The following is a 16,578-nucleotide window of genomic DNA, read 5'->3' on the forward strand; positions in this document are numbered from 1 at the left end:
ATACGCAGTCGCTAAGAATAGAAAACTGCATTACAAATAATTAAAAGCAACTGCAGCATCCCCAGGCACGCATAGATTAGCATTCACAGAGCCAGTTAAATCCCTGACAGAGCACTTAACAGTTGGATAAGTGCATAAACTATGACTCCCATAAGATACAGAAATTAGAGAAAGGCATGTAATTTCTGGTACCAGCAGCAGCTTCTGAAACGTAACTACAAACTGACTTTTCAGAAAAAAAAAATAAATCATTCATTGTGAGTACTGAGTTACAACACAGCATACTAATAAGTCAGTTTTGGTTGTAATGGTTCTCTATCTAGGAAAGTTCTGAAATAGTATTAGAACTGCTTATGTCTATCATCATGAAAATACTTCCTAACCATCATTCCTTCAGAAATACCATCATTTATTTCCTTGGAAGAAATGCTTACTTTCACAACTTATTATCTCATCATGACACAAAGTTTGACTCTAATAGGTCTATATTCTTAAAAGGCTAGAAAACAGAGTAAATTTGGTATTGTTAAAAAAAAAAAAAAAAAAAGGACCAAGTACATGATGTTCCTGTGACTCACTGGAGGCTTTCATTTCCACCAGGAGTGATACTATTCAACGAGATGGGGACACAAAAGGAAGAAAGATGTGGAAGGACTTCCCCAGAAAGCTCTGCTGATTGAATAGTGCACTAAAGTCTAGTCTATGACTACCACAGCAAAGGAAGAAAGTTTAGAAAAAGCCTTCCTTTACTTTGACATGCTGATTTTTCTCAAAAAACTCAGTTTGCCCTCCATTTTTCACACTTAATATCAGTCTTGGCTTTTTGATCTGTTCTATCAGTACAGCTTCCTTCTAAGAAACCTTGCCATTATTAAACAAGCTGTGGTAGAAGGGAGATTTTCAGTTCCCTTCCTTATTCCAGGAACTTTCTGAGAAGGTGAGCCAAAATTCTTACTATGGTACGGCTCAGCCAATGCTCAGAACAGTTATTTGTCCACAGAAAATGATAAACTAATCAATGAATTGTTCCCAAAGCTCCATTTGCCTTCAAGGAGCGTATGTAAAAAAAGGTAATTGCATCTGTGTTAGGAGCTCATCTGAAAAACTTCATCCAGTCCCATAACAAGTTTTGCTTCCTGTTTTTTTTAAATCCTAGGTTTCAAAGATGTGCCTTGTCTAGAAGCGTGGCAAATTCCTTATAATGCCAACATCACTGCATTAACTCAAATTAAATATGTGGTTTCATGCTGCACCTTTAAAAAGTTGCATCTTGTTTTTCCTCAACACCACTTGCAGTGCTGGCACTTTGATAGCAATTTCCTTACAAAACAATTTAAATAGAACGTAAGCTGTTTTCAAAAAATGTATGAGAATAATTGTTACACTAAAGAGATTTTTAAGATTTGTTTCTTTAAAGAAACTAGTTTGACTGACTAACCAGGGACATCCAAATTGCATAAACGTTATGGCCACCTCATCTGCAAGCAGTTTTATCAAGATTGTGCAGTACACAGAAAGACTTCAACTTGGCAAACCTTTGAAGGATGCCCAGAAAAAAGGAGCAAAACTCCATAAACCAGAGAGATATCACAGATAACTCCTTACTGTCCTGTTTCCTTATTACCTGGTCTTCAATTGACTTATGATCAGTCTCCTGAAGCCAAGAGCCAAGTAGAACACTGTCGTCATAATGACAAAGAGACCTCAGGAGCGACGTGGTTGTATTAGCAGAGTTGTCTGTCAAAGTAAATTCTGCTACCAACTCCCTAAGAAGTGCATTAAATGAACCTACAATACATTAAAAAGAATTGTTACTTCTTAACCAAAACATTTCAGCTACAGATCAGAAGCTCCAAATGAAAGCAAGTGCCATTATCTCAATTCTACAAGTAGTGAACGGACAGAAGTCTGACAACACTACTGCTGAAAGAACCCAAGTCTCTGTATTTTAAGCAATGATGGAAAACACTGTAAAATATGGAGAATGTGATCTCCATACCTCTCAATCCTACAAACAAAACCAGAACTTACATACTCAGTGTTAGACTGATACACTGCAATATCTGTACCTCCTATTTAAACCGACAAGATGACATAGAGAAAATGTACAACAGTGCAAGACTCTTGCAGATTCTATTTCACACTTGGTATTTGCATCAGAAGCAAGCACCAAAAAGACATCAAAAGAAGTAAAAAACAAACAAACAAAAAGCCACCACAACATACAGAGTGCAATTTTTACTTAAATAATAATCATCAAAAAAAAACAACCCATACCTTCATATGTCTTTGGAGGTAATAAAGCCAGTATATCATAAAGTCTTAAACGGACCATAGCTGCACTAGCTTTCAGATGAGCTCCATGGGCTTTAATTACTGATGGAATGCTACAGAATCAAGAGAAGAAAAAAAAAGAGACAGCCAGAAATGCTGTAGTTACTGACAAAAATATTTCAGATTTTTTTTTCACATGATCTGTCCCTATTCAAAACAAGAAAATAGTGTTCGGAGATCCACAGTGAGCAGCACTACTTAAGTAACTTCAGATATTTAGATTTTTTTTTTTTTTTTTTTAAAGTAATTGAGGGTTTTTTAAACTTATTTGAACTGCTACTTAAACTAAAGCACAAAATATGACCCAGAACTGTGTTTTATTCTTTTACGCTGTGAACTGTTGGAAGTTTTTCACTAGCACATTTTGAAAAAGGATAGTTTACTGATTCACATCTGGTAGTACACCAGTATCAGAGCTTTCTCATCTCTTGCACAAGGATAAACAAACCATGAAGCCAAAAAAACTCACTGAAAATTCAAAACATGGTTAACAAAAAGTTATTCCAGTAAGCCTTTCAGCCCATGCCATGGAATCACATAGTTTGAGAAAGCTGAAGACTGTAGTACTAATGTCCACAAAAAAGTGTTTTCCCCCAGTGTGAACAAGCAGCAACAGCACAGTAATAAGTTAAAATCTGAGAACTTGAATTAGAACAGATTAGTTATGGCATTTCAGCTTCAGGGAAAATGTGAACTTGCTCTCAGTAGTAACAACTTTATCATCAAACGAACATCTCTTAAACTCAACTGTGTTTCTAGAAATCATAGAACAAGATCTTAAAAAAAACTTTTTACTTACTGTGACATCATTGTCATGGCACATTCTATAGGTGTCATCAACTTCCTGATTACATCCTCAGTAAGGAGCTCAGGACAGTGAGCAACAAAACTTCTCATGGCTGGTAACAAAGAAGTTAAGAGTTTTACTCCAAAAAGAAATGCAGTGCATGATCAACATACAGATCTTGCGAGAATATAAACAAAGCAGCAACTAGAAGTATTTATTCAAGGACCATGTGACACGTTCTTAAGACTACATACCTAAAACAGGCCACTGGTGAAACTCTGACTCATTTTCAATGAAAGAAGGGAAACTATGAGAGTTTTCTGTATAATATTTGGGATTCTGTTTTACTGCCCAGTTATAGTTTTGAAATTTGAAATTCTTACCACACAGAGCCCCAGCGCGGCCTTCCAGAGTTACTTGCCAGGTAAAAGAATCTCCTCTTGCCTTTTCTGCTTCTAACTCCTTCAGAGATCGTGGGAACACATTTCTCCACAGCAGCAACATCTTTGGTAGATGATAACGAACAACAGAAGGACCTACACGAAAACAAAGTGACAGTTTAATAAAAGCATTCATTATACAACGTATGCAAAATCTGCCATTAAGCTTTTTGCTCTCTTAATTGCTATTTCCTCTTACTCCACTTTTTTTTTTAATTTAACTTATTTCTTTCTTTAAATAAATTCCCTCTCTTCCTCATTGTTCTCATTTGTACGTTGAAAGTGCTGCAAGTAAAATCACAAAGATTCAGTGCTTGTTGATATTTGTACCAAAACTAGGGAACAGCCAATTCCATACGTTGAATCCTGTAAGACGTAAACACTGATGCTTGTTTCTCATCCTGACTTCCAATATTATTTTTATACCAGTATTTTGAAGGCAAGCTCTTCAGCCCATCTTATCTTATTTGTATGATAGAAAAATAAACGATAGATGCTGACTAGAAAACTAGTTCTACAATCAGGTTTACAGAAAGCTGAAAAAGATTTAGATAAAAAACACAATGAAAGTGCATTAAAAATGTACTGGAGAAGGACAATCAAAATTGTCAGAAAAATTTTGGCAAAAATGAGATGATTTGAGGAATAGAAAACACAAATGGTGTTTGCTGACAGATCAAAATACTGAGGAATTAAAATGTTTATTACATTTTTCAGAATTCTAAAAAAAGATAATTGATTCAAATGTCAAAACTACTTATAAGCTCTCAAAATAGTGCCTCAGATATTTCTGTGATGGCATATACATGAACAATCACATGTTGAATCACTGAATGGCTAGGGTTGGAAGGGACCATAAAGCCCAACTAGTTTCAACCCTCATGCCAAAGGCAGGGCTGCCACCCACCAGATCAGGCTGCCCAGAGCCCAATCCAGCATGGCCTTGGATGACTCCAGGGAAAGGGCATCCATAGCTTCTCTGAGCAGCCTGTGCCAGTGCCTCACCACCACAGAAGTTTGATTGTGGTTTTCTTGTTGCTGTTCATGTTTTTGTCTTGCTGTTGTTGTTTTAAAGCCATCTGAATAGCTTTTAAAGTACCATTGTTCCATCATTCCTAATCAGTATTGTTGCTTATCCAGGGACACACTCGGAGAAGAAATAAACTGCAAATAAAACAGCTTGCGTCACAGAATTTTCCATTTTCATAAAATAACTACATGCTGGGTTTAAAAAATTATTTTGATATTTGTTTCTTTTAATTTTTTTTTGTTTTATATTGAGGAACAACACCTTCTGCTATCCTCCAGCTTACTCCAATATTTCACTTTTCCCCACCATTAACATCACAGCTGAAATAAATGAACTAAGACTTCGTTTCCTGTGGTATCCATACAGTACTGATGATCTGTAAAGACTACTTGCTACAGTGGATAATCAAAAATGTTGGACAAACATTAAAATCCAATAAGACAACTATTTTTACCAACCTAAAGTCATAAGTGCCCCAAGTAAAAGCCATCCAGCTTGAGTCCTTTGCAAGGAAAGCCTGCTGTTCTGTGCAGCAGTTCGTAACAGATCCTCAGCAATGCTAACCACCATCTGCAATAACAAAAAAAAAGATTTTAAAAATATAAATTACCACACTACTACAAATCCTCTTACTGAATATATGTAAAATGAACACGCTCAAATATTTAAACTGATCTTCCATAAAGAACAGATTACATTTCATGCAATTAGCCTTATGCACACAAAAATACAAGCAGCAATATTAATTAATAAATACTGAAGAAAAAATGTCAAACAATGTAAGCTCAAAAGAGAGAGAGGAAGAAACAGCTGGTAGATATTGCAACTCAAGTGCTATGAGGGCTGTTCCAAAAGTAATGCCTCTTATTTTATTATGTTAGCCTACAACATCAGAGGTGGATTTTGTTGGTATGACAATAGAGGCTGAACCTTCCTACCAATACTGCATTACATTCTGTTGCCATGTCACAGATGGCAGCAGAGGAGCAGACTGACAGAATGGCATCTGACACTGGATTGCTTATAAACAAAAGAGGTGGGATTGAATTCTTCCATGCAGGAAAAAATGGCACCCCCTGACATTCACTGACGCTTGCTGAATGCTCATGAAGATCAAACAGTAGATGTGAATACAGTGAGGTGGTGGGTGGAGCATCCCAGCAGTGGCAACAGTGGGTCCCCTCTGCTGGTTTAGATTTCTACAAGTGCAGAATGCAGGCTCTTGATCATTGCTGGCAAAAATGCATGACTAATGATGGTGACTATAGTGAGAGACAGTGTTTTTAGCTGAGAATTTGCTCTATCAAACAGTGTTACTGTGCTCTTCATATTTGTTGTAATTTCTATGAAGGCATTACTTTCGGAGTAACAAACATGCAAACAAGGCCTTCAACCAATGCTCATGCTGGGTACAAGTTCAATGTCAACAATCCTTTTACTTTGTCACACATTTTGCAAAGCAATTACTTCTTGAAAAAAATACGTGTTTTAGTTTATTCACAAACAAACCTCATTATCTCACCTTTCCTTTTGCATGAGGAATACCTAAGGGACACTGATGCACACCACCTAATAAAGCAGCCATTGCAAAACTGTAGCCACTAACAGCTTCGGGGGAGGTCTTCAGATTGTTGAGTCTTTCTGCACATCTATCTAAAAATGGAGTCAACTGAAAAGGCAATGCCACAGCTACACACCGCAAGCACCACGCAGCAGCAAGTCGAGCAGCCATGCTGGGATGAAGAAGAACTGATGTTACTGTCTCCAACAGACCTACATAAAAAAAGAATTTAAAGTTTTAAAATTACAACATGCTTCTTAGGAAGTTGAGATGTGAATTGAGTCAGTATTAGAGACAACATGAAAGTTTAAAATGTCAGAATTGAAGTACTCAGATTTCATAACTTTGCCTTTCTCCTTAAGAAAAAAGAGAGAAGTGTTAATAACACTATGCAGTTAAATCAATTTTCTTTCTTACACATTAATTAACAGATTGTGATCATATTTCATATTCATTACTCTAATATCTCAATCAGTGCAAGCTTATCCGCGTACCAATAGAGGGTTCTTGAATAAGAGGAGATGCAGTAGCATTCAGACTCTGCACCAGACTGCCCAGTTCTTGGAGAGCACACACCATTACATGCTGGCTTGCAGCCACGTCAGCAGCTCCTGCTTTATTTTCACTGTTAGCATCATTCACTACTGCCTCTGCAGAAGAGAAAGAAGCATCCTGCTTAGGACCACTTGAGGGAGTCACATACAAAGATTACAGCATACACAAAATAGAAAGGAACAATTTAGTTTTGGCATCATCCCTAAATATTAAAATAAAACCACAAATCTGCTCACAGTGAACGTGTTCTGAAGAAAAATACATTACACAGCTACCAGTTAAACAATCATCCAAAGACCACGTAAAACAGGCACCCAAAAGTTACTGTGGATGACAGTGCACTAAGAGATAGGATTAATAATGTAACATAGCAAAAATAAGTATACACACACAGTATGTATGAACTGCATTTATGTATACACCTACAGATGAAGGAACTAAGAATGCAGTCTTGATATATCTAAGTTCTACATGCATAAACACAAAATAAAACTGTAAAAACAAAACAAAACAACACCCAGACTTTTTTTTAATAATTAGCCACAACTCTCAATCATCATAAATTTATCCAGTTATCCAATTAATTCTACAGGTTCCATTTCTTGTTTTCCATCTAACACAGTGTCTCAGGAAGAGTAGAGTAAAGGATAAAAGGATACCTCGAAGGGTAAGGAAGCTGCAACAATCATGTCAAAGAAAATGAACTTGAGTATCAGCTTAAAATTACACAGCTAATGCAGTACAAATTCAACGAACTATCCTCCTTAGGTAAAGGGAACAAATCATCACCAAATGAAAATCCATCTAATAATTTATATATACACACACACCTGTGCATGTGTGTATATATATAAAATTGCAGAGTTTGATAACAAGAATTACCAAAGAATCAGAATTCCTATATATATATATTCCTATTACATTTATATATATATATCAAATAATATATGTATTTTATATATATATATTTATATTTATATGCTTCATATATACGAAGCAGCTCATCCCATCATTCAAAAACATAATGGAATTTCCAAGTTTGACAAGCAGGTGGCAGAAGGAGAAATTTCTGTAACCACTGCATCTCAGAAATTGAATTTCTTACATTTTTACCTAGAACTAAAAGGGTTCTGATTGTAATAAGCATTTAAGTTTCAACTAAACTCAAATATAACTCCCCTATGAAAAAATGGTTATGAGAAAAACCTGGAAAAGCTTCAAAAAAAACTGCATTTCCACACATCAAAACATTAATTTAAAATCAAATTAGACGGTGGCATTAAAAAAAATGAAATAAAGAAAAGAAGCACTCATTCACTTGTTTAACCAATGTACTGCTGTGCAATTCCATCTCCCTTTTCCAAACTCCATCTCAAACTGACTATTTTCTAAGAAACAAATGCCAACAGTTTTAAATGCCAATCCTCTTACATATTCAAGAGTCCACATTTACCTTCTTAAATATCTGTCTTTGGATTACATCTTTATTTGCCATCAGTAAAATTCAACTGGATCTCATGATGCGTATTGGAAGGACAGCTACAAGGGCACTATCTGCTCTTCAGCTGTGCAACTTTCAGTATAACCTATCCTAAGATTGATTGCAGAAACACATTTTTTCCCCCCCACTTAGCAAATGCAATGTCAAAAGCCAACAGAGGTTAAAAAGCAAGCTTTACACAATCATCTTTCAAATAGAAAGCAGTTGAATTATCTTCTACCACAGCAATAGAATTACCTCTCAGGGTAGAATTAAGCGTAAAAAAGGCCAATCCAGCATAAACAGCAATGAATTTCAACAGGTCTCAAACAAAGAAATGTATTTCTCACCCACTGCCTTCATCTGTTTACCAATGGCTTGGCATATATCTTTAGCAGCTGCAATCTGTGCTTTCTCCCCCAATAAGCTGCCCACTGTTGCTCTCAGGATGAAGGACACACATCTTCGAGAGTACACTGCCTCCACGTGGGTCTGAGTTGCACGAGGATGGGAGACCAGGTCAAGTACATGGGACAAAAATGTAGCAAAGTTGCGCTCCAACCACTGACCTCCTAATGTTGTAACAAAGACAACATAGGCCTGCAAATTCAGAAGTTACATACAGATTCAATTAAAACAGTAAGAAAAGACTATTTGGTCACTGCAGAGTAATGACTGCAGTACACGCATACTGCACGATGGCAGCAATAACAGTTAGTTACATGCAACCTGGATCAGGCTACACAAGATGAATTTAGCCAGTACCTGCCCATGCTGAACTGTTCCCAGCACAAAGGGTAGCTCTCTCTTACTGCTACTGCTAATCATTAATATTAGTTATTTAGTAAAATCAGTAATAGCTATTACTGCTAAAAAAAAAATCTACAACAGTAACTAAATATCAGCAACAACACGAACACGTTCTGGTTGAAGACTGTGCATTTTACCTAATGCACCTGAAAAATACTGGGGAAAAAAGAAAAAAAAATTATTTCATAAGATATCCTTAGATCAAAAAAATCTGCCTTCTGACAAGTTTCTGCAGCAGAAATATGTCAGAGTGGGAAGGCCTGGATTTGATTTGCTATCATTCTCTACTAGACAAATGGTGCTTTCATATCCACGAGATTTCATCTATTCGAGAAAGACACATGGAGAGAAGAAACACAGTTTAACAAGTTAGGGCTGCAAACTACTCATCAGAGAGATGAGAGATCCAGCACACAAAAGGGCAGAAGCACGTTAGGATACTAATTTCTGAAATCTTTTTTAATCCCACCCAAGACACTCTGATCAAATAAGCCTTTTCTAGCATGGATTTTAATCTATAGTTACATTACATCAGTAATAAAATATAACTTAGGTGAATGACACTGCTCATACATTTCACCAAGCAGGTGAATCAAATTAGCCTTGCAAGTTACTATAAGCAAAAAAACACCAGAAGAATATATTCTCCTCCTGAAAGTGTTACAGTGTACAAATGTTACTTAATTTGAGGGAGAAAAAAAACCAACAGTACAGATTATCACAAACCTGAGTAACACCAACTCTCACTTCCCTATTGACAGATCCTCCCACTTTAAGCATCTCTCCACCACTCTTTAGGAAACCAGACCCTCCTCGCAGAAATCCTGTGGCCATGAGTTCCAAGACCTCCTCAAGAGTAGCCCTCTTCACATTCTGTCGCATCACTTTTGCCAAGAGAAAAGCAAACATTTAATCCTAAAGTTCCGAGCAACACAATTATCTCAAAAATCAGAATTATCAATTCAGAGTTGTCTTGACACACAGATCCAGCCTACATTTCAGTTAACTGCTTCGTTTTGCACTTACAAAACAAGTTATTTTTCCCAAATGATTTTTGACCATTTCCTCTTTTTTTTTTGCATGGCTACAAGAGGGAATCTGAGTGCTCAACCTCTTTTTAAACTTGGAGTTTAAAAAACAAACAAAAAAGACAAACAGATCAACTACAGGTGTTCAAGCACTGGAACAAAACATCGTATCATGCAACATAGTATGGAAGGTGTAATTTGTTTGGGAATGTAATTCAGGAGGATTGTACCTGTTGCTTGTTTTGGTATCAGTGCTGTAGCCATGACAGTTCCCAAAAGCTTTGACACAGCAACCCGCACACCATAGTTTGAGTTTTCCAGAGCTTTAAAGCACAGCGTAGCAACATTTTCCAGCTCAGCTGTCCACATAAACACGGCTTCATTTTGCAATTCCAGCAGACACTGAAGAGGGAAAAAAGACAACAACAAAAAAAAACTTGCTGAGAACCAACAGAGACTATTCTTCTAAGTCCTTCTTAGTTTCAGTGCAATTGTCAGGTTTATTCAATAAACATTTTGTATGAGTATCAGAGTTCACTGTAAAACTTATGTAAGAATAAACTATTAGAAGAATTCAGGAACAGGTTAGCACACAAATAAAAAGTATAAGAAAAACAGAACAAAAGAATCCTGTTACTTAAAACCTCTCCCACTGAGAACCACAGTTAATTTACTTTATCTCCTTATTTACTTATGAAGTGAGGAAGTCAATACTATTGTACTTCAGCATACACAAAGTAGCAAGTCAAGCATTTGAGCCTTTGATGTAAACTAGCAAGGACTTACCTTTCCCAAATAACAACTGAGTCTCCCATTACAAGCAACAGGCAAAAGCTTAAACGCAGTCACTTTGCAATCACAGCACAAAGACTTTCTAGAAGCACATAGAAACACACCCACCTTGGCCACTGCACATCGCACAGCCATAGATCTGTCTGTCAGCAGAGACCGGGCGTTCTTGTAAATATCACGGTGACAAGAAGCTGCTGCTCCTCCAAGTCCGTTTAAGACCTTCTGTAAACTCATCAGGATTTCACTGCGGCCCTGAGACTGCACACAGAAGAGGTGTTTATGCAGAAATGCAGACGCAGTGCTTATATCCAAGTACCAGGTGCACACCTCTGCATTTTCATTTCCGTGCACGCGTATACTTGTGAAAATGGATAACAGTTCACTGAAGTCACATACAACCACTATCTGGCTGGCTGCAGATGGCAGTAAACATTAGAATTGGTTTCGGTAATACGGCATCTACTGTCACATAAATCAGAAAGAGTGCCAGCAGTTCAACAAATGGCAAAAGCTGCTGCTGTCCTTCCCCCAACTGCTGCAGCCTCATGTTAGAAAAACAAGAACTAAATAGAAGCAGCTAAACTAAATAGAAGCAGCTAAAAAGAATGTATGAGACAACGTGACGCCCAAGTAGTCGTCTCATGCTACACCCACACACAGGGTATTGCTGAGAACAAGCACTCTTTGGACAGAACACAGAGCTACTGTTACACTCAGCACTGATAGAAGTCTCTGCTTTAAGTCCAGCACTGGAATTATAAATGTTTATTACTCACAGGGAGTAAGTATATATGCAGGAAGAGTCAAGATCTACGCAGTCGGCACCTTGTCATTTATTTCAAAAGAAACCAAGCTATTTCAGAGCTGTCAGACCCACTGAGAATCCATGGCACATTCCCTCTATATGATATTCTTACAGAGTATCCTGCCCACAAAGCAGCGTAACATTTTTGTTACAAAACATAAGCATTTACTCGGGGTACCCAAGTGGAATCCTAATACAGTATTCCAAATGGTTCCTGCAACCCTTTTACAATTTTAATTGCTGATTCTGCAATAAAACAACTACAATAACATTAATGTGGCAAAACTCTAAACTCTGTCTGCAGAGCCACCACATGCACGTGGTCTAACTTGAGATGAGCAATTTGCATTTTACTACAGGGAAGGTATTTTAATAAACCTCTTTGGAAGGAGAGAGTTTCAGTTTAAATGGAATCAAGACCACATACAGAAAATGCTGCAAAACTCACCTCTGCACTCTTCAGAGATTTTAAAAGATTATTCACTGTCTCTGGAAAAGCACTACCCAGCATTCTGCCCATCTTCTCATAAAATGCTCCAACACATGCCACAGCAGCCCTAAAAAAGAGACATTCATAGGCATTTTCATTTTCTGGAACATTTAAAGACAAAAATTTAAGTATAAATGAATGTTTTATTCATCACTGGTGAATAAAAAAAACGTATTACCCACTAATCATATTTGTTGTTTGACAGTGCATTTAAATCATGTATTTAATTAAGAAAAACATGGAAGTTATTAGCTTCTTTGAATACAGATGTGCTTGGATTGATATTTGTACATAATCTACAGAGTGAGCTGCAGAAGACAAACATGCACAAACATCAGAGCAAGATCAGGATTTTGTGCACTTGAACTACAGGTGCTTGGTAAAGAAACAACCCTGTGATCTTTGATACATTTTCAAAGATATTGAATGAGACATTTTTTTCAAGCTAAAAAACTAAGATGAATAAATTACTGCAGGAAAGCAAAAATACAGATATATAAACACTGTAAACATCACCAGATTCTTTCCCTGCAGTTTTTGATCACCAAGCTTTGAGAAACAGTGTAGTGCAGTAGGATATGCAAATTGCCCCAAGGTTTTTGTAAACCTGAAATCCTTGGGTAAGTGATTTCTTTTGGTAAACTACGTTACAATGTGATTACAGCCCACTGCTTGACTGGCATGCCTCCTGCCCTGCTCTTCTACACAGCAACAAATTCCCCACAGAATTGCAACAGTTTCAGGTAAAAGGAGGACAGCATCAGCCCCAGAGGTGACTTCAGATGTTATCCTAAGGGTGTGCAATAACAGCAACTGAAGGCGGCCTGACCTGGGGACCATTAGAGTATTTCATGTACTCCCTCATGTACCATGGGAGAGCACTGAAGAAGTTTCAGTAGATGCTGTGTGTGATATTAACCGATTGCTATAAATAAGGCTGCTGCTACCTGCAAAGATAAACAGGGTCATACACATGGACAGACACATCCAAGCATACAGACTTTCCTTGAGAGGTTTAAGCTACATTACAGCAGGAGAATATAAACAGGCAGTGCTTGAGGGGGGAATAAAAAAAATAAATAAATAAAAATACAACAAACTTCTTTATTTGGCTACAGTTCTCTCAGCAATAAATAAATGCTCCCACTTGATAATTTGGCAGGTTCCATTGTAAACTGAGTACCTAGGCCCAATCACCAGTAATACAACTAATAGAAGTTCTTCACTGCATTACTTCAACTGCTTAACCTCTCCATGGCATAAGAAAGCAAAGAAACATTACAAACTCCTATGCTTAGAGGAAAGCATCCAACTTCCAGACGAAAGTGTATCTGTCACCTTCAAATCCTGCCCTCCACAATCTCAGATATATTCCTTTTTTCCTTCCAGATCAAGCACACACAGACTCCAACTGAGCATGCAAAATGTAAGTTCCACAAAATTTAACTTAACAGGGCACATACACAGGCAGATATTCCTGCAATATCCAGGACCGCTTTGCATTAAAACCACCCCCCTTCCCAAGTAACACCAAACGTACAGTTTTGTGGGCAGGTAGGCTGCAGTATCATCTTTGCTCTTGATGATGTCATTACACTTGTCAAGTGTCTGAAAAACTGTGAACGTGTCTCCAATGCTGTAGAGAGCAGCAAGGTTTTTCGCGAGGAGTTTTCGCGTTGGCGGCCCTGGGGAGCTGCTGATGAGTCCTGTTAGCTGTTCTACCAGTTTCTTCTGTTTCTCCTTGACATCTGTCTGTTAACAGATCAAAAATTAATGAAATAAAGCTTGTTTCCCATAACACCTGGTAACAACTACAAGAGATTGAAGCAAACTTCACACTACTCCTACATAATTTGACAAATTGCTTGTGTCACAGAGGTATGAGATACACTCAAGTAATTGTGGGGATGGATGCTAAATGATTAGAATTAGCTGTTGTTTTATGTAATTTTTATCTTCTTTTACATGACTCACTAAAACTGCAGTATTACTTGTACAGAGAACATTTTAATCCTCTTTCCCATCAAGAATCCTTACAATGGAAAGGCAGGTTTTGCTTTCCAAACATTTACAACACTGAAAAACAGAAACCAAACTAAATGGCTTTTAACAGAGAGTCCAAGTGAGTACCTACAATTCAATACTTACAAACTAAAATGCATCTGAATTACACAGTTGTAACTTGGATGTTACCTATTATCTCTAGCATAAAATTAATACATGTTTCAGAAAGAAGAAAAAGCAATTTACCTTGTTAGCAGCTACCAGCACTTTATCTAAAAATCTCAACCACTCAAAGATAAAGACTGGCCTCTTTGCCTCTGTGATCTGTGCTAATGCTTCCTCGTTCAACAACAAACTATGAGCCAGCTCCATCCCTGGTTAAGTTCTGGTTTTACCACAGACGGTAGAAACTCTGAAATAAAAATTAGAACATTAATATGCAATACAGTATAACAATATCAAACTCCAGTGAGCTGAAAATATGAAGATGAAACCTATAGATTACTGAATCATGATTCAAGCCTGCTTAGATGTACCTGAACTACAGAGTCCCAGATGAGAACCACTCATTTTCCACCATGTACATCCATTAGTGCTTCAGGAATCTGCGAAGTTACTTGCAAAAGGAGAACCTATGGGCAACTGAAGGGGCAAACTCTTAGCCAAGATATATATACTAAAGTCCCTGCCTACAAAAACAAAACAAACACAAAAGAGCTAACAGACATCTCTCACTGCTTCCTCTCACATAAGTGCAGCTCTCACTCTGCTCCAATTGAGACCTTGAGCCCGTTCCTGAAGCTTCGACATGAATCCAGCCACCTCCTCAACATCTTTCACAGACAAGGTGAGGAAGAATCTCCACCACGAGGACTTGTGGGGAACCAGTAACTTTTGCTTCCAGGAATGACAGACCGATTCTCTCTCTCACATGTGCATGCCCTGAGACACAAAGCATGGCTTCCACAGAAACAGCACAGCATGAGGCCTGCACCGCACTAAACACAGCTCCATGGCACAACAGAGCTCCAGCAGCAACATGTGCAAACAGCAGCACCACCACATTAAGGAAGTCAGAAACACATATTTTCTAGAAATAAGGCTCACTGGTGCTGGCTTAGAACACATCATTAAGAATCACAGGATGACTTACTAACTCACCTACCCAGTAGAAACCAGTAGACGTTATCCTGTAGCCCAAGACAGTTTTGCAATTGAAATTCTGTGATGGCTACAGTTATTCAACTGCAACTGAAAGAGTCAGAGGTGCGGAGGTGGAATTGATATTAATGAGGTTTGCTATCCATCACAAATTTGAGAGAGGCAGGAAGCATGACAGGATTTGGGATGGCTGGATCCCTAAAGCCACCCAGCCTCACTTTAAGGGACAGATGAGCCTTCTGAAATCCAGGCAGCCTCCCTGGATGCAGCCAGGATACAAGCAGACTGCAGGTCTCGAAGCAGGCAGACCACTACAGGTCAAACAGCCGAGATCCTGCTCAAACAACGAACTTGGTAGGTGCAAGGCACCACCAAAGCACACTGGTGGGGGAAGCAAGCACTGAAGGCAACATAACTTTAGCAAGCTACATTTAGATGAACGGGGCAGTTGATTACACAACAGAGAGGAAAAAAATATTTTAAAATCACAAAATAAAGTCAACTGTCTCTTGGAAAACAAAGCCAGAAGGCAAAAACAAAGCAATACAACAACAAAAGCACAGCACAACCCGAACCCTGAACTCGGCGGTGCTGGACCGAGGGCAGAACAGGAAGAGCAGAGCACCGAGAAGCGTTATGTAAGCCAGCATCTCCCTACAGCGTGCATTCTCAGGATGTTCCCTACGCTCACGGCTTCCCCATTCTTAGCCGAACCCAACAAACGCTTAAAGCGAATCAAAACGATTTCAATTAAACAACTGGATTATTCTTTAAACCAGCCCCCCATCTGACAGCAGCGAAAGGCGCTGTTTTTCCAGTTGTTTTTTTCTTTTCTTTTCTTTTTTTTCCAGAGGCACTGCCTATCACTGACGTACATCGCCTCAAAACACCTTTACGCGACAGCAGAACGAACGACGATCGTGCAGCCCGGGGGCGGCCGCCCGGAGCCTCGGAGCGCCGCTCCGCCTCAGCCCCGCGCCGCCCCCAGACCGCAGAACCGCCGCTAACGGCGCGCACCTCACGCTCCCACAGCACAGCGCGGCCCCGGCCCCACAGCGCACCCCCTCACCGCGAAGAGACGCTAGGGCTGAGGAGGCGCCGGCAGCGGCTCGGCTCGAGCCCAGCTGGCGAGAGGGGGAGAAAGGGAGACGCGGGCGGCTTCGCCCAGAGCCGCTAGGAGCAGCCCAGCCACAACGCACCTCAGCAGCGCACAGCCGGCCGTGGAGCGCAGCAGGAAGCGGGAAGTGCGCAGGCGCCGGCGGGCGGGGCGGGGAAAGGGGCGGACGCGCGCAAGCGCTTGG

The 16,578-nt window shown here is 39.0% G+C and overlaps 1 protein-coding gene across 3 annotated transcripts in view; it reads right to left on the reverse strand.

Moving 5' to 3' along the window:
* HEATR5B (HEAT repeat containing 5B) overlaps positions 1-16,567 on the reverse strand; it is a 52,100-nt gene extending 35,533 nt beyond the window's left edge. For 2 of the 3 annotated variants that reach the window (XM_052681996.1, XM_052682149.1), the window contains exons 1-16: positions 16,477-16,544; positions 14,653-14,758; positions 14,363-14,528; positions 13,653-13,864; positions 12,071-12,179; positions 10,926-11,075; positions 10,256-10,427; positions 9,724-9,881; positions 8,538-8,787; positions 6,647-6,802; positions 6,114-6,364; positions 5,050-5,161; positions 3,505-3,657; positions 3,134-3,233; positions 2,278-2,387; positions 1,625-1,788 (exon numbers count right to left, since the gene is read on the reverse strand). In XM_052681996.1, coding sequence (XP_052537956.1) covers positions 1,625-1,788; positions 2,278-2,387; positions 3,134-3,233; positions 3,505-3,657; positions 5,050-5,161; positions 6,114-6,364; positions 6,647-6,802; positions 8,538-8,787; positions 9,724-9,881; positions 10,256-10,427; positions 10,926-11,075; positions 12,071-12,179; positions 13,653-13,864; positions 14,363-14,488 — 2,223 coding nt within the window. In that variant the 5' untranslated portion in view covers positions 14,489-14,528; positions 14,653-14,758; positions 16,477-16,544. Of the gene's footprint in view, positions 1-1,624; positions 1,789-2,277; positions 2,388-3,133; positions 3,234-3,504; positions 3,658-5,049; positions 5,162-6,113; positions 6,365-6,646; positions 6,803-8,537; positions 8,788-9,723; positions 9,882-10,255; positions 10,428-10,925; positions 11,076-12,070; positions 12,180-13,652; positions 13,865-14,362; positions 14,529-14,652; positions 14,759-16,476 lie in introns of all 3 variants that reach the window. The other variant, XM_052682072.1, reaches the window with a different exon arrangement.
* Between the last annotated feature and the right edge of the window lie 11 nt (positions 16,568-16,578).

This window comes from Tympanuchus pallidicinctus, unplaced genomic scaffold (genome assembly GCF_026119805.1).
Source record: "Tympanuchus pallidicinctus isolate F22 unplaced genomic scaffold, pur_lepc_1.0 scaffold1, whole genome shotgun sequence".
In the NCBI taxonomy this organism is placed as follows: Eukaryota; Metazoa; Chordata; class Aves; order Galliformes; family Phasianidae; genus Tympanuchus; species Tympanuchus pallidicinctus.